Source organism: Dermacentor variabilis, chromosome 1 (genome assembly GCF_050947875.1).
Source record: "Dermacentor variabilis isolate Ectoservices chromosome 1, ASM5094787v1, whole genome shotgun sequence".
Taxonomy (NCBI): domain Eukaryota; kingdom Metazoa; phylum Arthropoda; class Arachnida; order Ixodida; family Ixodidae; genus Dermacentor; species Dermacentor variabilis.
The window spans coordinates 229,777,153-229,800,097 of NC_134568.1; the positions used below are offsets into that span (position 1 = coordinate 229,777,153).

The 22,945-nt window shown below is 44.5% G+C and overlaps 1 protein-coding gene across 3 annotated transcripts in view; it reads left to right on the forward strand.

Moving 5' to 3' along the window:
- Positions 1 to 22,945, forward strand: part of eEFSec (eukaryotic translation elongation factor, selenocysteine-specific) — a 94,975-nt gene that overhangs the window by 10,223 nt on the left and 61,807 nt on the right. For all 3 annotated transcript variants that reach the window (XM_075670534.1, XM_075670537.1, XM_075670540.1), the window contains exons 2-4: positions 41 to 210; positions 8,363 to 8,452; positions 10,309 to 10,494. In XM_075670534.1, the coding sequence (XP_075526649.1) occupies positions 41 to 210; positions 8,363 to 8,452; positions 10,309 to 10,494 (446 nt within the window). The remainder of the gene's footprint in view (positions 1 to 40; positions 211 to 8,362; positions 8,453 to 10,308; positions 10,495 to 22,945) is intronic.

Below are 22,945 nucleotides of genomic sequence, written 5' to 3' on the forward strand. Positions count from 1 at the left end.
ACCATTTTCTGAAAAGCACATGTTTGCCATCTGTTTCCAGGTGCCCAAATCATTGACTTGATTATGTTGGTGATAGACGTGACCAAGGGTATCCAGACTCAGACGGCTGAGTGCCTTGTCCTGGGTGAAATAACCTGCGACCACATGCTCTTGGTTCTCAACAAGATTGACCTGCTTCCAGAAGCTGACAGAAACAAGCAAATTGACAAGGTTGTACTCTCTTTCCCACATCCTCCTCTGATGATAACTTTGTTACCTCTGTCAAATACCTGCCACCAAATACCACCTCTGGGTAAACATTAAAAGTAAGTGAGTTGTATAATACTTCATTCTTGCATGTTATACTGGTAATATGCCCAGTAAACCACGCTCTTTATAAAAGTTAAAAAGAGCCCTGCAATACTTTTGTAATGAAACTTGAAAATATCTTGTATATAAGAGATAGATTTCCTCACTGCAAAAATTTTTCCAGGTCATTTTGTATCAGGAAAGCTACGAAGAGCCAGACTTTGTTCTTGGCCACCTTTGAGGCTTTCCTTCCCTTTCACCATTCCTGCTAAACAGGAAGCTGCTGTTCTCACTTGCAGTCGTAGGGATACACTCAAAGACAAATAAAATCATTGAAGTTTTGCTTATTTTGAAGTATTGGGACTGACCTTCTGCTACATTTCTTATAAGATTATATTAAAACAGTGGCATGAAGGATGACAAGAATATTGAACAGCCACAAGGAAGGACACATAAAGGAAGCACAAGCCTTCTTTTCTGCAGGATTGTACATTCTCCGGTGTGTGGTGGTGAAGTACAGGCACTCACATTTTAATCAAGGCAGAATGTGAAAATACTCATTTACTTAGATTAAGGCGCACATTAAAGAACCTGAGATAGTTAACGTTAATCCAGACACCTTCACAGAACCATCTTTCGCAGCCTCAGCATTGATTTTGGACGTTAAAGCTTATCATTTGGTCGGTCAGGTTGATAGGCCAACCAGTTGGTCAGTTGGTGAGAGTTACAATGGTATAAAAGTGTTGCAGGGTCCCTTTAGTATTTGTGTAGCCATACACATATTCATTCTATACTAGATTGATAATATTCTGATTAAAGTGCTAAGATGGTATCAGAATGTTTGTGAAATTGTATCAAAATCATTTTCGGTTAGATTAATATCTTTGTTATATTTTCTTTATGAAGGAAATGTGCTTTACTCTTCATCTGTTAGCTCACACTTGTTCATAATTGCATGCATATATGTCTAATTATGCATAAGTAAGCATGTGCTTACTCCATCTGTAAGTTAGCTCTGTTCTGGTACAACTTATAGAGCCTCACTTAATGTGGGGACATAGGGTGGGAATCTGGCAATGTGAACAGCATCGCCAGTGATGTTGGGAGGCACTGAAGACTGACCTACTGATGTAATCTCGTATGTCACGTCAGACAGTTCACATAAGATCTCGTACGGACCAGAATAGCAGTAAAGTAGTTTTTCCGACAAGCCAACGCGATGTGAAGTTTTCCAGAGAAGGACAAGGGAACCAGGTGAAAGATGGTGTTCTCGGTGCTGACAGTAGTAGCGTCACTATTGAGAAGCTTGCAAGACTGTGAGACGATGACGGGCGACCTCGGGCTTGGGCGGCTAAGGCAATAGCATCATGGGTGTAATCAGTGCTTGATGATTGTAGTTTGGAAGGGAGAAACGTGTCTAAGGGCAAGGTAGGGTTGCAGTGATACAAAAGCTAAAATGGTGAGAATCCGGCAGTGTCATGACAGGACGAATTATATGCAGAAGTATGGTAAAGCGATGTGCCAGTCGCAGTGATTGTTGGAAACGTACAGGGCCAGCATTTCAGTTAGTGTGCGGCTGAGCTGTTCAGTGAGGCCGTTCATTTGAGGGTGGTATGCAGTAGCAATCTCGTGTTTTCTAGAACAGGAGCGGAGCAGATCATTGATGACTTTTAGTAGAAAGTAGTGGCCTCGATCCATAAGTGACTGGCGAGGGGCGCCGTGGTGCAGGATGACGTAGTATAGTGAGAAGTCGTCGACATCTGTAGTGCAGCTGGTTGGCATCGCTCGCGTGATGGCATATCTTATGGCATAATCTGTTGCTACAGAAACCTACTTCTTTCCTTTGATTAAAATTGGAAAAGGGCCAAGGAAGTCGAGGCCCACATGAAAGGAGGGCTCTGTAGGGACATCAATAGGTTGAAGCAAACCAGCGAGAGGCATAGCAAGCGTCTTCCGGCGCTGATAAATGCAGAGCCAGAAGAAACAGCTCCATAGGCGGTTGTAAATACGAGTAATGCCCAGATGTCCAGCAGTAGGAGTGTCGTGGGGTTGCTGGAGCATGGCCAGGCAGAGGTGCTTGGGAACTAGGGGGAGCTCCAGGCCATCAGGATGAATGCTACTACGTTATAAAGTTCCAGCACGCAAGGTGAAAGTCTGGAATGAAGGGTCATTGGTCAACAAGCTTAGGCGGTCCATAAGTGTTCTAAGAACAGGATCTTGGTGTTGCTCATCTCCAATACGGAGAAAGCCAGAGAGGGACAGAATACAGATGTCGGAGTCAGCATCGGAATCCATCGACGGGATTGCGGGACAAGCAGTCAGCGTGTTTATGCAGGCGCCCTGACTTATACATAATAGAAAAGGTATATTCTTGCAGACACAATTTCCAATGTGCAAGTCGTCCATTTGGGTCCTTCAAAGAGGAGAGTCAGCAGAGGGCTTGATGATCAGTTATGATGCAGAAGCTCCGACTGAAAAGGTACGGTTGAAATTTTGCTACCACCCACATGAGTGCGAGAGATTCCCTCTCAGTGATGGTGTAATTTCACTCAGGCATAAAATGAAGGCGGCTGGCATAAGCGATTACACAGTCTTGGCACTGTTGACGCTGAACAAAGACAGTGCCGATGCCATGGCCACTCGCGTCAGTTTCTACTTCGGTGGGCGCAGAAGGTTCAAAGTGTGACAGAATCGGCGAAGTTGTAAGCCGCTCAATCAGGGCAGAGAAGGCTTTCTCTTGTCTTGGTCCTCAAGTGAAAGAGACGTCTTTCTTAAGATCGGTGAGAGGGCGAGCGATGTTGGCAAATTTTTTCACAAATCACTGGAAATAAGAGCATAAGTCTATAAAACTGCAGACATCCTTTGTTGAACACGGTACAGGAAAATTAAGCATGGCATGAACTTTCTGTGGATCAGGTTGGATTCTTGTGGCGTTTACGAGATGTCCGAGCATAGTAATTTTGCGGCGACCAAAATGGCACTTAGAAGAGTTTAGCTGAAGGCCAGCACTGTGAAACACTGAGAGGATGGTCGTGAGGCACTGCAAGTGGCTCTCAAAGTTTGGTGAAAACACAATCGTAACGTCGAGGTAACAGAGGCATTTGACCACTTCAAGTCGCACAGGAGAGAGCCCATGATGTGCTTAAATGTAGTTGGCGCATTACATAATCCAAAGGGCATGACTTTGAATTGGTGCAGCATGTCCATTGGGACGAAGGCACTTTTCTCATGGTCCATCGCATCTTCGCTAATCTTCTAATAGGCAGAACAGAGGTCAATTGGTGGAAAGTATTGGGGTCCTTGAAAGCAGTCAAGAGCATCCTCTATGCGAGACAGTGGATAAACATCCTTTTTTGTTATCTTGTTGAGGTGACAGTTGCAATGCAGAAGCGCCACTAATTGTCTTTGTCTTTACTAAGACAACCGGCGATGCCCACAGGCTACTGGAAGGTTCAACGATGTGCTTGTCCATCATCTTGTTGACCTTTTCTGTTGCGGAGACACGATATGGCTGCCTATGAATGGGGCTGGTATCCCCCGAGTTGATGCGATGTGTGACAACAGATGTCTGACCAAGAGGACGGTCATCCAAATCAAAGATATCTCAATAAGTTGACAGAAGGTGATGAAAAGTTGTTGTTTGCTTGGAAAGAAGATTAGGGGCAATCATCTTACAAATGTTGTCCACTGATGTCGAGGATGAAGGAGTAGGTGACAAAGGTCTGTTGGTGCTGAGGAAGGATTCAGAGGCCAAAGAGATCTCAAATTCTTCCAAAGCGGTGATATGCGCTATTGCAATGCCATGTGGAAGTACATGCATAGAAAATCCAAAATTGAGGATGGGCACACGAGCACTGTTTTCGAGGGTCTGGATTATGGCGCTCAGTAGAGCAATATTGCGTGATAAAACCATGTCAGTAAGCGGTGATACGGTGTACTTGCCATCAGGAACGGGAGGGCAAGGCGTCAGGAAGACATTTGTAGCAGCTTGTGAAGACAGCCTTTCAAAATCAGCAGAGCATAAGCAGTGTGAAGCACAAGTTGTGGCGTTGACAGGAAACGGCAGATCCATCTGTACAACACCTGCAGAGCAGTCAATTTGGGCAGAATGTTTCGAAAGGAAGTCGAGGCCAAGAATGAGGTCGTGCGGACAGTGCTTAAGGACGATAAATAAAACTGGTATAATGACCCCCAATGGTCACATGTGCTGTGCACATTCCAGTAACAGGTGAAGTACTACCATTGGCAACTCACACAGTGCACGGTACAGCTGGCGTCAGAACCTTTTTAAGCCTTTGGCGGGGAGCAGTGCTCATAACTGAAAGCTGCACTCCTGTGTCAACGAGAGATGTAGCAGAAAGGCCATCAACCTCAACATCCAGTACATTTCCTCGTGTAGGCAGCAGGGTCAACAGAGGATTTGTGGGCCGAGTCGGAGTTGCAGCTTCACCTCCGGAAGCTGCACCACCTAGCTTCCAGAACTGAAGCGACCAGTTGCAGATGGGGACAGAGAGCGGTGAATGAGAGGTGAACGGGACCAACAACCTTGTGGAGACAGGATGCGGCTGGACCTAGGTGGAGCACTGTCGGCGTTGATGTTCCTAGTCGACGTGTAAGGCGAGGAAGTGGGATTGTCTGGTATTTCGAGGTAGTGACTCGGAGATGACCACCAAAGAGGTTACAACCAGCGGCTGCAGCAATGATGGGCGATGTGTTCAATAGTGAACAATTAAAACATATGGGTTTATCATCTGCTCTGCGCCAGTCAGCTGGTTTGCAACGGAGTGGAAGAAAGCTTTGCGTCTAGGAGCGAGCCGCCGGAGAAATCTGGTAGGTGTTCGTATGGTGGACCCAGCAGAGAAGTGGAATGCCCAAACTTGCTATTTCCTCCAGAACGACCGCTTGTGTAAGCGAGGTAGAGGGCACACTGTCCCGATAGTCGGAATGAACTGGAGCTGGAGCCATGGGCTCAAGCTCACGGCAGACAATGCGCATTATATCTTCCCATCCCTTTGCACAAAGGTGTCGCAGCGGTATTGGGCAATCTGTAGAAAGTTAGTGTGATGCAGCGGTCTTTCGCTTGTTTGAAGCACCGACACTCCTTTATAATTGCATCCACTGTGGCACAATCCTTACACATCAGGGGATTGAAGGCATCGTCTGCAATACCTTTTAGTATGTGACCAGTCTTGTCTGCCTCGGTCATGTTGTTATCAGCCTTTCGACAGAGGGCCAGCGCATCCTGTATGTACATGACATAGGATTCTGTTACGTCTGAGCGCGGCATTCAAGTTTTTTGTTTTTTTGCTGCCAGCTGACAACCAACAGGTCTGGCAAAGAGATCTTGCATTTTTTCTTTGCAGACATCCCAGCTCATTAGATCAGCTTCATGTGTATTGTACCATTGCTTCACAGTTCCCCTGAGATAGAATATCAGGTTTGCAAACATCATTGTTGGATCCCGCCTTTTGTTGCGCACTCGCTCTTACATCACAAGCCAGTCCTTGACGTCACCATTGTCCGTGCCTTAAAATGTCCCCATATCCCATGGATGAGTGAGGATGACCATTGGCAGGGACTGCTGAACCGTTGTCAGTTGTGTCGGTTGATCTTCCATTGTGGCGGCAGGTAGATGACATCCACTGCGAAGTTCTGTGATTGTACCTAACACCTCCACCAAAACGTTGCAGGAAGAAAGCTGGCCCACAAGTGCAGAATAATGTATATGTACAAGCGATATATATGGCGCTGAGGCAATGGCCAGAGTCTTCGTCTTCCTCTAGTTCGTTTCACCTTCTACATTCTCTAAACCGTGACACTATGTTGTCCATTGGACACGTGCCATACTTAAACCACAGCATCATCACACTGAGCCTGTAATAGTATGCTTATTTTCATCCAGTTCAATGCCAGCCTAATTATCTGCCATGCTGGTTGTTGGACACTGGCAATACGCGTAGTGTGCGCCGATAGACGTGCCACTGGTGGTGGCCTTGCACAGAACACATGGGAGAAAAGCCAGCCGCGCGCTGTAGTTTGTTGTGTCGTTGATATTGCTGCTCTGTCTTATTCACGTTTTCAGAGCAAAATAGGCAACACCCTTCACATGTATGGTGTGGCCAAAGATTCAAGGAATGTTGAAGAAGAATTGTTGCTGGGTGGGGGGCTCAAATACCGGCGATAACGTGCTGATTATACGGTTCTAATCATTCCCTGCAAAGCCTCATCAGCGGGAGCAACTGTATCAAAAATGTATCATCGCTTCAGCTGGAAATTTCTTGTTCTCATCCTTTCCTTTCTCTCGTCGGTGTTTTTTTCACTCGATCATAGATGCGTAAGCGACGAACTTTGTCTGCAGTGCGGCATGCGGTTTAAAGGCAATTCGCTAAAGTTCGGAATGCCGTTTGCCGCTTACATTGTTTTCTGCTTCTTTAACGCGTTGCGCTAGCTAGGCAGCACGACTGCCCGATCACATTGTGCTGTATCTTAAAGCTATTGAAGTTTGCGAGAACTGAAATTGTTGGTTTTATGTGGCCCGGTAAATCCTAGCACCAGCTCTCGCGCACTTCATGTTTTTACGTCTATTTCATGCGTGGCTTCGCACATGTTTAACTGTTGCTAGTTGCTTCATGCAGAACTCTTTGATTCTTTTGAGCTGCGAGGTTTGCACCATGCCTCATTTGTAAAGGGTATAAATTGCGCTGTGTCTTATCGGAATGATACCAAGCAAGTGCTTCTTTAATAGCTTTATTCTTTTCGCCCGAGGGCATCTTAGATATTGTCTTTTTTGGGGAAATGTACAATAAGTAGTTCAGGGCGAGAATTGCTAGTAGTTGCTGCATATGGTATTTTTGTTCCATTTTTCGCTGAAAAGCTTGCATCACGTTTGGAAAGTCATCACACCTCGATGCTGCCTGAGCAGACTTAACCCGCCGAATGATTTGTTTGTTTCACAACGTAGTCCCTCCTTGCATGTGAATTTTCTACACAACTGAATTCTTTCTTATTATGCTTACGCTGCAGAGGACCAAACCCGGCCTTGCCGCCAGTACTCATCTACTTTGGCTGGCACTGCTCTGCCTTTCAGTATATCATGTGGCACCTCTCTCTAAAATAAAAAAAAGTACTGTAAAGTTAGTCAGACTTCAGCTTTGTACGTTTTCAAGCAGCTCCCTTGTGGAATTTAAAATTACAAAAACTGCAGCAGGTACGGCAGTTCATCGGCGTACGCAGCAGAATTGCATCGGCGGTACAGCACTAACATGCGCTTTTATTTACCTGTGCGTTTGGTGACTTCGTTGACTAATGTATGCGTTTCCATCAATAAATTCATACTTACTCTTCTTGAGGCGACTTCGACTGCACTTACTCGGCGATATCACATGTATTCATCGGCAGAAAAATCATAACGGCATATGCACACATCGCACCATGCGGATTTGTTTGATATAAATCTGCACTAACGACAGGTGGCTATTATTGAGGTACAGAAGCAGCATTACGGCAAGGGTAGAATTAAAAAAAGACGATCAAGAGATAGCATTACTCAACAAAATTTATCGGCTAGATAACAAGAGCTCCACTTCATGTAAATGGGGTTCATGGCGTTTGTCTGTGGGATGCACCTGGCACGTATGTGGACCCTGTTGTCCCAAACGCAGGTAACATTGTGTTCATACCCGCTCCCACAGAGGTCAGCATCTTCCCTGCAGCTGTCACCGCAGAAGAAGTAGTGTGGCACCCAAACAAAGGAGAAATCGTAGCCGCAAATTTCAGGCATCCTTGCTGCAAAGGGTTGTCGTCTGCTACTGCTCCCGCGCATACTGTTGGAAGCGCCCGCTAGGTGGCTATCAGTGGCGCCTCTATAGGCGGTGCACGAGGCGTATAGGCAGGACAGTAGCCAGAGACAGGTGGCAAAAGGAAGCTGATTAGAGCAGAACAAGAACATCATTGTATTTACCAGCCCAAGGGTATTTTGTTCACTTCAGCTTGAAGTAGATAAAGCAATGAATTGGTTGATGGCTACATCAGGTAATTTTGACATCTTTCATTCCTTTTAATTTTTTTTTTACAGATGACAAAAAGGTTAAAAAAGACTCTGGAAAACACCAAATTTGCCAATGCAGCTGTTATACCTGTGGCTGCAAATCCTGGCGGAGCTGATGTAAGCAATCTATTGGGTGTTATGCTTATGACTTGTAGCTAAGTGCACATTGTACTGAAAATTTAATTTGCTCTTCAACTCTACATTAAAGATGGCATCCCAACTCGCTATTAGCTCAAGCATAATTTGTCCTTGCAGACATACCTTTTGTAAAAATATGCAAAGTTGTCCAAGGCACTATCTTGTCCAGTTTGGGGTCATGTACCATAATAGCAAAAAGCAATGACAACAGACCTCAACACAATGAATGCTGATAAAGTGAATTATCAGAGCAAATGAAACATTTGACTGGCTATACTTTATGTTAATGGCCATTCTGCTACTACAGCAGAACAGGAAATGTAGATTCTCACACAATATGAATTCTAGCAGAGCGCGAATTCATAAGATAGCTTGTATATACCACCTCCTTCACACCTCAAGTCATGTGCATGTGCGTGTACATGCATGCAGCATGCTAAAATGAAAGCAACCTGCAAGGAAAAGCGTCATAGTGGAAAATGTGGCATAGGCTCAAGAATGGCTTACTGCACAAACATGTGCATGACGTACAGGTAGGCAGTTCAGTGCAGTGAACAACAGCGGTCATTCGATGGAGTGTGGCGATTGTTCGAGAAACATGTACACAAATACAGTGAAACCACATAATAAAAGAGGTCTCATATAAAAAATAGCATGACTGCTTAAAAGTCAGGGCACTGCACAGACAAATGAATCTACTGTTCAGCGCCACTCTTCAGTGAGTGCCATCTAAAAGAAAGCAGCATGGGTCATCACATGACAGCATACTGTACATGTATGCAGGCACACAGGCAGAAAGCAGTGACAGTGAGAGAGACAATGGTTGTATGAAAGGACTAATAGGCACTATTGCTATCTGCAGCGCATGTGGCGACATGGCTCAGAGTCAAAGTAATGCTAACAAATAAATGCACATGCAAAATAAGTGGTTGGCTGTTACTCTCGATCAGCTGTCTTCTGTAAATGCTGCCATTCTATTGGCAAATGTAGATGCCAACAGCCTGATCAGTTATTGTGAAACCAAGATGACTGCTGAGAAAATGGTGGCAAAGTAAGAATTTCCATATTGAGAGCTGCTTTTGGCATGCATCTGATGCTAGTTGCATTTAAAAGGGATATAATAATTGATTTGTCACGCATTCAAGAAATTCTAGTTCCATACCATCATTAGGGAGTCTGCAGTTGTCTAACAAAGCAAAAAAAAAAAAAGGATAATAGAACATTTTTTGTCTCTATTCCTGTAATGTATTTGAGCACATTTTCCATAGTCATCGTCAGTTTCTCTGACTGACATAATAGAGCAGCCCTGATTGGGGTGATCTTTTCGTCCTGGTGGGGAGGAAGTGTGAAGGTAAAGGCATTTCAGACTGAGCGCTATCATAGGATAGGAATCGATGCACTTATGATTCTGAAATGTGTCCCATAGCTCCTGTGCATGCCCCCAAAGAGCTGGGAGAAAGGACTTTAAAAAAATGTGGGGGAGAGGAAGAAACAAAGGGAATATACTTTCAATTTCACACTATCACAGTTTGCATCTATATGAGAATCAAGGAAAGTAAGTATGTTGTTGTGCCCTCATTTTCTTTCCTTCTCTGTTTTTGGGCTATAACTTTTCATGTCATCTCATTGCTTCTTCCACTCCTCTCCCCTTAACCTCTTAAATTTGATACTTTTCCCACTTCACTTTTCCAGCAGCTGATGATAATAGCACATACTAGCAGCTAGTAATTTGTAACGAAATTGAAATCCCCAGAAGTTTCACTGCATTCTTGTTAGTGTTCATAATTGTCTGCATGCATGTGGCACCTTGATTTCTGCCATCGGAACTTGTGCAGCATGTTGAGCCATCGTCTGCACTGGGGTTGACTGGATTAGTGGAAGCCCTATGTCGGGATGCCCGATTACCTGAGCGACAGGACAAGGGGCCCCTTGTTCTGTCAGTGGACCACTGTTTCTTAGTCAAGGGCCAGGGCACAGTGCTGACAGGCACCATCCTGCAGGGATCAGTCAGCATCAATGATGTGAGTGTTTAGTCACCCATTTGTCTCTTTGTCACTCTGCAAGAATGTACATTAAAAAAAGCAGAAGTGCAAAAGTGCTTCTCCAGCAGACTTACTCACTGCTGCAGTACACTCAACAAGATGCTCCTAATACTATATTCAAGTGCAGCTCTGTATACTTTGGAAGTAGTGCATCGTAATCTTCCAGATCTGATGATGCTGGTGTACTACTTCCTGCAAAGGAGAGAGCACATTTAAAACTCATTTACACTATGATTGCTTGTCCCAATTTCAAGTAATTAAAGGGGCCTTGAAACACTTTTTGAACATAATAACAAAACGTTGCCAATCTGTCATAAAGGCTGCTGTGAATATGTGAGCCAAATATTACTCCACTGCATGCAGAAGGGAACTTACAATCTCGTGTCAAAATGCCAAAAAATTGCTTGCTCTTGCTTCCGTAATGTCCTCATGCAGCATCATTGCAAGCAGCTAGACCCACCAAAGCTCTTTCGTGATCTGATTTCGTGATTGTGAGAACATTTTCAGTAATACATAATTGATGATTTTGAGTTAACCCTTTAAGGATGGAAACAAGCTCAGCTCGTCAAGCGATAAACTTGCCAAAAAAATGAACGATGAGGCCAGCTTGTCTAGCGCTTTTTGTCTGTTTTTTTCTGCAGGCCTGAAGACAATTTGAGCTCCTGTGTTGCTCTGTGCTTCTTCCAGATAGTACGTTATTTTGTGCTTGTAAATGACATGAGATGGTGTAAGGAGCTGTTGAAGAGTGAAGTCGGGAGCAAAGACCCACTCGTGTGCAGTGAACTCCACTATCGTTACTGTGTAACAAAATTTTTTCTTAGTAAACTGCACCCTTCCGACAAATTTTTTTCATGTTCTTGCTTTGTGCGATCGTCAGAATCATGTGTATGTGATGTTGGGAGCATACACTAACTTGTGCGCAGTGAAGCCCACTTTTGTTACAGTGTAAAAAAATTGTTTTCCTAGTAAAATTCACCTTTCTGACAATTTTTTTACGTGGTCTTGATTTACATGATCATCAGACTCACTTGAGAGCAAGAAAAAATTCCACGCAAGTTTTTTAATTTTTTTTTTTTCATTGTCCTTAAAGTGTTAAATAAATGAAATATATGTCTGCAATCTCAAAAAAGGCAGAAGAATTGTTTCATCTTTGCACTGCTAGTCTACACACGACAAGTGCACATAGTAGTGTCTACTGTGCTTGGTCTTCGAGATAGCAGTGGAGCGCTGCATAGTATAGTGCACAACGGCTGCCACGGGGTGCCGCTACAAGCCTTTTTGCTGCCAAGACACTTAACTATTGGGCGAGGCTTCACTCTCATTGCTTCTTCCCTGTGTAGCTTCCAGCGTGCTAGCAGAGACAAGAAGAGAGACAAAGCTGTCCTTCCGTGTGACAACTCCACTTATACTTGAAGGATTTGAAACATTTTTTGCAACATGAGATTCGTGAGATTGTGTCCTTTAATATTGAAGCCATTCTATGATTAGCTAGAAAAGTGTTTTACGCCTTCTTTAAGTGTAACAACTGTTCTACTTTGTTTCTTTCTGTCCACATTTCATTCTTGAGTGATACTATGTGTTATAATTGCAAATGGCTTCTGCCTGTATTGGCATCATCAGCCACAGCACCAAAAAACTCTCTATTTCACCATTTCAGGAAACAAAAAAAAATAGGAAGAGAAAAAAAAACAAGAATGCTTGCCAGACATAATATGCCAGTAATGTGTCATTCACATTGTGCACAAATGTCACATTAAATTAGCCCTGCAACACCTTTCATTGAAGATGTCGAATGTTTCTGCTAAAAAAAAGGACATCTCATGGATACTTTCCCATGAAATGTTTTTGAGTGCACCATGTACAGATAAACTGAGTTATTAGAAATCAAGTGCTGAAACTGCCACACCCTTGTAGCCTTCCCCTTTTTTTGTCATTTTTACAGCATTCAACGCTGTACCACTGTGCTCTCACAAGATGATGCTTATTATTCTCCACCTGTTGCACTGATTTTTATTGACATGAGCTCAAGATCAGGAGATGCAGTGGAAAGTTGTACCAGGCAATCTTCAAGACCATAGTATCAGTGCATCAGTATCATGTTCTGCCACCAGATTGCACCACCTTTATAACTGTAATAAGATTTCTTCAGTTTTTTTTCTGCTTCTCACTGCGTAGTCATTATATCTAACAAAATTCACCAAACAGCTGTTATGTTTAGAAAGCACAGGAATATGTCTGAAAAGGGATGGGGATTCCAGGAAGTTGAAGGAAAGAGCGGCCAGTTATTAGAGTGAAACTACAGTGTACTAGAAGGAGGTGATGTGTTCAGGGGCAGCGGCACATGCCATGCATTGCTGTGAGGCTGAACGTGTAGAAAGGTCTGGCACTTGGATGCCAGCTCATGACAGCAGCGCCGCTGCCAGCATTCGTCGCATAGGGTTTTCCGTCGCTCATTCCTGCTGTTTTCAGTTGTGCTGGTTGTGCGCCGCTATTGCGGGCATCCAACTTTGTCTTGTTAGTGTTTTTTCTTTTAGTTTATTTTGTTCACACGACATATTCATTTAAAATTAAGCCTTGCTTTTTCCTGAGGTGTTCCAGTTTAAATTATACACAGTGGTTGTCGCCGCAATATAAAGATCTGAATGCAATATAAGGTATTCAATTATTTTTAATTATCCAACTCTGAAACAACTCATGTAAGTGATATGTATAATGATCAGATTAGGTAATTAATTAATATCAAATCAATCCGGTTCCTAACAAATTAATTAATGCTAATTGTGCTATTGGTTTGCATTACTCATATTACCTAAATAATTGAGCAATTAGGTAAATAATAATTTTGTTATTAGTTACTTTTGCTATCTCCAGTAGACTGTCGATCCTGGCAGTTTTCAAAATTAAGTGGTCAGTCTCTTTGCAGAATGTCCACGCATTGTTTGAGTGATATCTGCATACAAAGGAGTAGGTTTTCATCAATAAATTTTTTTCATGTGTGACTTATGATTGTAAGAATCGCATGTGCATTTCAACAGTTGGTTGATTTTCTGCAGCTCAAAGATGTACAATAAGCGACAACTGCGACTTCTACGGCTAGCTATCCTATGACACTCGATTTCATACTGACAAATTTTATGTAACCAGTTGTCTTGCTCTTCTTTTCAATATGTTTAGCCTTTCTTAGACCCCCTCATGCAATACTCCACCTCGGAGCATATGAGGACCTTGAATAAAAAAAAAAAAGCTACAAACATTCACAAGCACACTGGCGCAACGAGCTGTCATTGCAGAATGTCTTGGGGGAAACCCGGCGGCTTCCATACAGGATGGATGGATTGATGTTATGAGCGTCCCCTTTGGAACGGGACGGTGGGTTGCACCACCAAGCTCTTGCTATTATACTGCCTAATGTCCTACCTAGGTTAAACAAGAGAAAAAATACACTATGAGCTCTCGCAACCAAATTTTCTGATCCCCTATTGCGAACTGTGCTTTTGTACGTCTCCGTTGTTTTTTTCTTTTTTTCCTTTCTCTACTTTTCTTCGACCAATCCTCCAATCGCCTCTTACAAATCCCTATTGCAGACATGTTTACTTTTCCACTGCTCTCGCTGAACCCAAGGGCTTCAAGGAGGCCAGTGGTGCCTAAATCGACCCCTGGGTAGACGTCTTCACTTTCTAATAAAACATCCTCCATAGTTCCCCTAGCTTTACCGCAGTAAGGACATGCTTCTTCTTCCTTCTTATATCTCGCTTTATAGGTGCGTGTTCTAAGGCATCCTGATCTCGCTTCGAAAAGTAATGAAATTTCCTTTGAGTTATCATAAATTGTTTCTTTCCTGATCTCGTTTTTTACGCTTAGGTAATTTACTCATGGCAGGTTTCTTTTCTATTGCCGCCACCCATGAGATTATTTCAGCCTCTGTGACTTTCTGCTTGACGTTGTTTGTTGCTGTGTTGCTCACCCTACAGGCCGCATACGTACTTGCTGGTAAGCTTCCTAGTTATTTTCCTCCACTGTGAATCAATATTTTTCCTGTACAGATACCTCAACACTCACTCAGCCCATTTACTTTCTTCCATATTCCTCAGTCGTTTTTCATACTCAATTTTACTGCGAGCTTCCCTCACTTCAAAACTAGTCCAGCCCATATCACCCTGCACAGCCCCATTTGTAGTCTTCCCATGAGCTCCCAATGCGAGGCGTCCCACTGACCTTTGGTTGCCATCGATTCCCGATTGTACCTCTTACTTCAAGCAAACAACCGCATTTCCAAATGCAAGTCCTGGAACCATTCCAGCTTTTCACATGCCCCGGAGCACCTCATACCTATCGTATCCCCATAGCACTCTGTGCTTCATTATGGCTGCATTTCTCTTCCCCTTCACTGTTATTGTTTTTTCCTGTGTTTCCATATATCTATTGCCTTCGTTTATCCATATACCAAGGTATTTATGATCTGTTACCAGAGGTATTTCCTGGCCCTGTATCGCCGCTGTCTGTTCACTGTTTTCATTGAATACCATAACACCTGATTTTCCAACACTAAATTTCAAACCTAAATAGTTGCCTTCCTGTCCACAGATATTAGCCAGATGTTGCAAGTCACTTTGCTTGTTAGCTAGCTACACAATATTGTCCGCATAAAATAAACTGGGAAGCTGCTGCTCTACTACTGTGCCCGCCTGTTTGTATGAGAGATCAAACCCGATATTACTTCCTTCTAGTGCCCTCTCCATCCTCACCATGTACTTCATAAACAGCAGTGGGGATAAAGGGCACCCCTTGCCTCAGTCCCTTGTTGATATGAACTTTCTCCTCGCTCCTCATCCCTTCCCATTCAACGCAAATGGTATTTTCTAGGTAAATCTCTCTCAAAATTTGTAGGCAATCGTCACCTAAGCCTTCCCCTTCCAGAATATCCCACAAAATGTTGTGGTCTACTTTGTCATAGGCTCCTGTATTGTCTAAAAAGGCCACATATAACGGTCTGCTGTCTATTCTTTATACGGTCGAACCCGGATATATCGAACACACAGATTACCCCCTTGAAGATACTATGTAAAAGTATTGGACGATTGCGTAGTATATCGAATTCCATATTCGTCGGACATTCGATATATCGAACGCCGCGCTGCGCCGCGCCCCTGGAAGGTGCGCTTTTCCCAAAGACATTGTGTTTTGTTGCGCGTACCTCTGTTTCAACGTGCCGTGTGTAGCGTATGTGATTGTGGTCATCTGGTGAGCTATGGCATCCGCGGACATAAAAAAGAGGAAGAATCTGGACTTTACAAAAAAGCTTGAAGTAATCCGGTGTGTCGAGAATGGAGAAAAGAAGTCCTCCGTGGCAGACGCATTCGGCATTCTGCGGAGTACTTTAACTACGTTGTTAAAAAACAAGCAGGACATCAAGCTTAAAGCAGGTGAGGAAAGTCGTCGCTCGGGAGCGTGTCGTGTGCGCCCTGCTGCTTTTGATAAAGTGGAGAAAGCACTCTATACGTGGTTTCTTGAAATTCGAGCGAAAAATATTCCCGTGGTTGGCCCGATGTTAATCGAAAAGGCCAAATGGTTTACTATGGCTCTTGGCGAAGAGAACTTTTGCGGTGGCACTGGATGGCTGCAACGGTTTAAAAACCGCCACGCCATTGTAGGAAAGGCCATTTCAGGCGAAAGTGGGGCTGTCAGCAGCCAGGAGATGTAGCAGTGGCTTTCTGAGGAGTGGCCGAAGATCACTGAGAAGTTTTTGCCTGCAGAAATCTTCAATGCAGACGAAACTGGTCTCTTTTGGCAAATGTTGCCAAATAAGACACTCGCTCTTTGTGGAACCTCATGTCACGGCGGTAAAATGAGCAAAGTGCATGTGTCGGTGCTGCTTGCAGCCAACATGGACGGCTCGTGCAAGCTATGGCCATTCGTGATTAAGAAGAGCAAGTCACCGCACTGCTTCAAGAACTGTAAACAGCTTCCCGTCCGCTACGGCTGTAATAGGAAGGCCTGGATGACACGTCAACTTTTCGTTGAATGGTTGCAGGCTTGGGACGCTGAGTTGGGCAAGTTGGGCCACCGAGTTTGCCTTCTGGCAGACAACTGTTCGGCCCATCAAACGACTTGCAAGCTACAGTACAACGAATTGAAGTTTCTCCTGCCGAACACCACAGCGAGACTGTAGCCCCTCGACCAGTATATCATAAAGGCATTCAAGGTAGGCTATCAGAAGCGACTTATTCAACGGCTCCTCATAAACCTCCACATGGGAACCGATCTCAAGATTGACCTGCTCGGCGCGATCCAGATGATTACCGGCGCTTGGGGCGACGTGAAGCAGGCCACAGTAGCCAACTGTTTCGGCAAGGCAGGCCTTGAAGTTGGCCGGAGATGAATGTCCGGAAGCTTTAGATGACGATGAGTGCTTGGAGGACGCGTTCCGCGACTTGTCCAATTTTCCCGGCGCCGTCCCGTCCGAAGTTACTGTTGATGACTTCATTAACGCTGACAGCGAAGTTCAAGCGGTAGCCGACCTCACTCATGAGGACATTGTGGCCGGAATAGCTGGCGTTCAAGACGGCGATTCCAGCGACGACGAGGGCAACTGTGTTTTCGAAGAAACGCGTCCGTGCACAGCCACTGAACTGGCGTCAGCGTTCAGCCTGATTTGGCGCTGTTGCGGCGAAATGGAAGGCACTGGGCTCTCGCACCTGGACAGTCTCGAGAAGATTGAGACTACTGTTTTAAACTTCATTTATCAGAGGAAAAAGCAGACCAAAATTAGTGATTTTTTTTTCCGTGAAATAAAGCGCTTTCATATTGTGTGCACATGCTATGTGATTCGCGGCTGTTCCAATCAGTAAGCCACAATTTTTTATGATCGCAAGTGCTTTTTTGGCCTATATCTGTATATCGAATTTTCGCTATATCGAACTATTTTCCGATGCCCGTCGAATTTGATATATCTGGGTTCGACTGTATTTCGATACACTGAGTAAGAACAAATAAGTTATCATCTAAACGTCTACGTATTCTGAAGCCATTCTGAAGTTCTCCCAAATTCCATTATTCTCTGCCCATGCTTGAAGCTTTAACTTGATTCCCTGCATTGCTAGCCTGTATATTACCGATATAATGGTCAACGGTCCATACGAGTGAATTCTATCTTTCTCCCCATTACCTTTATAAATTAAATTGATTCTGCTTTGTTGCCAACTGTCTGGTATTTGCCTATCTTTTAAAGTTTTTTTTCCATTGCTTTCACCAGAGCTTCCTTACTTTTTGGTTTTAGTTCATTAATCAGCCTAACGGGAACCTCGTCCCCCGCAGGGGCGTCTGCGTCAGGAGGCGTTTAGTGTGTTGCGACACCATGTACCCGAGCACATGAGGGTTGGACCCTCCCGCGTGTAGCCGTGCGCAGCTTAGCCGTGTCTGGGGAAAGGGGGATCCTGGGGGTTGAGCCGATGCCGGGTGTTAGGACCTTTAAGGCCCCCCGGCGGAGGCAACACACCTCTTTGGCCTCTGCTTCACATAGACGGCACCTCCAGACTGACCCACCTGGAAGAAATCGGCAGTCGCCTTTTCCTGTCCTCCTCTCCATTCTTCGTCTTTCTCTCCCACTTTTCCATCCTTCCTGTCTTCTCTTCACTTATTACTTCCGTATTTCCTGGCGGCAGGGGTTAACCTTGTGCATTATGCCCAACCTCGGGTATAGGTATTTGGTTATAGTGGGGATGTACCGCTGGCGTGCGCAAAACTGAATACTTCCCGTCCTGTGTCGTCCCCTGGTTGGGCTCCATGGTGGGTGGCGGCCATCCCTGCCGAATATATTATTATTACTAATGGAATGAAATTTCCCTCCACTCCCTGATCGCTCCTTCAAGAGGGGGCGCACCGAAGATTCCTTCAACTTCTTCATGAGTCAAAAAGAAACATTCCCAAAATACCATGTTATTCACAGTCAACATGAAAGCAAGACAGTCTGAACAATGTCTCCTTTTGTTGTGGCAAAATCATTGGCAAACTCCATCGGCCCAGGTTACAAAGTAACTAAAATGGGAAGCGGCGATCTTCTTCTTGAACTTCGTGACAAGACACGGTACAGTAAATTGTCAAAACTAATTGCTTTTGGGGACATTCCAGTTTCAGTAGGCCCACACAGATCTTTGAACACTGTCCGCGGTGTTGTCTCTGAAGATGACCTGCTCGATCTTAGTGAAAGTGAGCTACTTGAGGGATGGCAAGATCAAAATTTAGTAAAGGTCCAGAGAATAACGATTAGGTGGGACGGCAAGGAAATCCCCACAAAACAGATAATGTTAACTTTTGGAACTAGCAACTTACCAGACTCAATAGAAACAGGATACTGCAAACTCTGTGTAAGGCCATACATTCCTAACCCACGCCGATGCTTCAAGTGTCAGCGGTTCGGGCACGGTTCACAAAGCTACCGAGGGCGCACTACTTGTGCAAAATGTGCATCAAATGAGCACTCATCTGACACTTGCACTTCCACCACCCATTGTGCTAACTGTGACGGGGATCACCCAGCGTACTCCCGTTCTTGCCCATCCTGGAAAAAAGAAAAACAAATCATCGAAATCAAAATCACAAACTGAACCTTTCCTTCCAAGAGGCACGCAAGCACTTCTCGATGAACCAATCTAGTCCGTCTTACACCGATGTGGCGCCGGGGGGCAGCGCTACATCATTCGGCGGCCACCCAAGTCACATGGAGTGTGACGGCGGTCACGCCACCAGCACCCCCGGCCGGAACAACCAGCGCTGTTCGGGCCCCCTCAAAGGAGGAACAGCAGACCCTCGGGCCTGTTGAACCCAGGGCCACTACGCGTGCAGATAGGCCCACCACTCCCGCGAACGTGCCCGCTGCGTGGGCACTATCCACCGCCTCAGATGAGGTGATGGATACGAACATAAATCCGGCGTCTCAGACGCCCAAGGAACAGTGCAGCTCCCTCGAGCGCGTCCGGAAGATAGAGAGATCTCGTTTCACGGCGCCTGGAAAGGTCCCGTGAGATAATCTAATCTATATTTCTTAGACACACAGCACAAAGCACATACATTATGGATACACAGATAATACAATGGAATGTGAGGGGTTTACTCCACAACCTAGACGACATTAAGGAACTTTTACATAGGTACACCCCAAAGGTGCTGTGTGTCCAAGAAACACATCTTAAACCTTCACAAACAAACTTTCTCCGACAGTATGCCATTTTCCGGAAAGACCGCAACGAGGCCCTTGCCTCGTCGGGCGGTGTGGCAATAATAGTAGATAAGTGTGTTGCTTGCCGGCAGTTACCCATTAAAACGCCCTTAGAGGCAGTTGCAGTCAGAGCAGTGCTTTTTAGTAAGCTGCTGACAATTGCATCTTTATACATTCCTCCCAACTGTCAACTCTCCAAAACTGAATTTGATAGCTTTATTGCACAACTCCCGGAACCCTACATTGTCGCTGGAGACTTAAATGCTCATCATACCTTATGGGATGACTCTCGGTGTGATGCCAGAGGACGTCTGATTGAAAACTTCCTCTTCAATACAGGGGCATGTTTGCTAAATAAGAAGGAGCCAACATTTTACAGCGTTGCTAACAAGACATTTTCATCTATAGATCTATCCATTGTTTCAAGTACAGTCGTGCCGTACTAGGAGTGGAAACTACATAAGAATCCATACGGGAGTGATCATTTCCCGATTGTATTAAAATTAAGGAAACAGGGCGAATGTTATCCACATGTAACCCAGTGGAAAGCTGACTCAGCGAACTGGCAGCGATACGGAGAGCTGACATATATGACCTGTGATGATATTCGTGCGCTTAGTATCAACGATGCAGTGTCATATTTAACCGCATTTATTGTCGACGTAGCGTCGATTTGTATCCCGCAAACAAATGCATCGCCTAATAAACGACGTGTTCCCTGGTGGAATGATAAATGTAAGGAAGCACGAACGAAACAGAATAAGGCTTGGAATCAGCTCCGTGACTCTCCGACTATCGAAAACCTTATCAGCTTTAAGAAAATCAAATCAGAAGGCAGAAGAACGCGCCGCCGTGCCAAAAGGGATAGCTGGCAAAAATATATTTCCAGAATTAACTCTTATACAGACAAAAAAAAAGCCTGCAACAGGGTAAACAAATTAAAAGACCACGAAACTCCATCCTCTACCATTAGTAAACACACAAGCAGACACTCTTGAGGACCAAGCTGATTGTCTAGGAGCACATTTCGAGCACATTTCCAGTACATCTCATTACACAGAAACATTCCTAAAATACCAGCAACTAGCATAACAGCTGCATTTGAGTCGGAAAAGCACATCAAATGAAGCATACAATCGTCCATTTAGTATGGCTGAGTTCCAGGCCTCACTGAACTGTTGCAACAAGTCCGCTCCAGGAAGTGACAGAATAATGTATGAGATGATCAGACACTTGCACCCTGAAACCCAAAAAACACTACTGTCACTCTTCAATTCCATGTTCTCTGCCGGCTACATTCCTTCTGCCTGGAAAGAAGCAATCGTAATCCCTATTCTCAAAGAGGGCAAGGACCCTTCCTCACCTAACAGTTATAGGCCTATAGCTCTGACAAGTTGTCTATGCAAATTATTTGAGAAAATGATTAACCGTCGCCTCATCCATTTTCTTGAAAGCAACAAGATACTCGATCCCTTTCAATGCGGTTTTAGGGAGGGTAGATCCACAACAGATCACCTTGTCCGCATCGAGACAAATATCCGAGATGCCTTTGTCCACAAACAATTTTTTCTATCAGTATTTTTAGATATGGAAAAGGCATACGACACAACCTGGCGCCATGGAATCCTCCATGACCTGTCTGAAATGGGAGTTCGAGGCAACTTGCTGAACATTATTCAGAGTTACCTCTCCAATCGCACGTTCCGTGTTAGAGTTGGTAACGTTCTGCCTCGTCCATTTACGCAAGTGGCTGGTGTTCCGCAAGGTGGTGTGCTAAGCTGCACTCTTTTTATTGTCAAAATGAACTCGATCCAGACTGCCATACCACATACTATGTTTTATTCTGTATATGTGGATGACATCCAGATAGGTTTCAAATCGTAACCTAAGTATCTGCGAGCGGCAAGTACAGCTTTGCATAAATAAATTATGTATGTGGGCAGACAAAAACGGTTTCAAGCTAAACCCACAAAACAAGTACATGTGTCCTGTTTTCTAACAAGAGAGGTATACTTGCGGACCCCGCAATAGATCTAAATGGAGAGCGGCTATCTGTGAGCCATGAACACAAATTTCTAGGAATCATTTTAGACAGTAAGCTGAATTTCGTACCACACCTGAAGTATCTGAAATCAAAGTGCCTCAAGACTATGAATCTGCTGAAGCTCTTATCACGTACATCTTGGGGAAGCGACAGACGGTGCCTTCTAAAACTTTAGAAAAGTCTAATATTATCACGGCTTGACTACGGAGCAATAGTCTAATTCTGCTGCACCTAGAGCTTTGAAAATGCTAGATCCTATTCACCACTTAGGTATCCGCCTTGCTACAGGCGCCTTTAGGACTAGCCCTGTGCAAAGCCTCTACGTCGAATCAAACGAATGATCATTGCACTACCAAAGGACATATTTAACTTTCTCCCACGCCCTGAAAGTTAGCTCAGATTTTAAACATCCTTGTCATTCCACTATATGCGACTTGTCCACTGCTAGGCTGTTTCGTAACCGCCCAGCCACTAGGCCTCCTCTGTCCCTCCGGTTGGAAGCACTCTCAGAAAAAACAGGGGTCCCTCTTTTACACAATGTCCTAATGGCTCCTACACAGCTTCCACCGCCTTGGGAGTAGCAGACTATAAGATGTGACATCTCTTTCTTAGAAATATCGAAACAAGCACCTGAGGCTCACATACAATCGCATTTTCTAGAACTTAAAGAAAAGTATTCCTGTGACGAATATTACACAGATGCTTCGAAGTCTCCTGTTAGTGTTGCGTACGCACCTCTCGGACCCTCATTTTCAACATCTGGGCCACTAAACCCACACACCAGTATCTTCACGGCAGAAGCGTACGCTATACTTTCGGCTATTAAAAACATAAGGCACAGAAATGTCGCTAAGGCTGTTGTATTTACAGACTCATTAAGTGTCGTGAGAGCCCTAATTAGGTTACGAAAGCATAGTAATCCCATTTTGAATGAGCTGTATAGCTTGTTGTGCTTCGCATATATGTGCAACCAAGCGATTATCCTATGCTGGATACCTGGCCATGAAGGTATAAAAGGCAACGTAGCTTCTGACGAAAACGCTACGTCAGTGAGTTTTAGCGACACAGATGGAAGTATCCCCATTCCTGCCACAGACCTAAAGCCCTTTCTGCACCGTAAATTGAGGAATCATTGGCAAGCAGAGTGGGATACACAAACATTGAATAAGTTA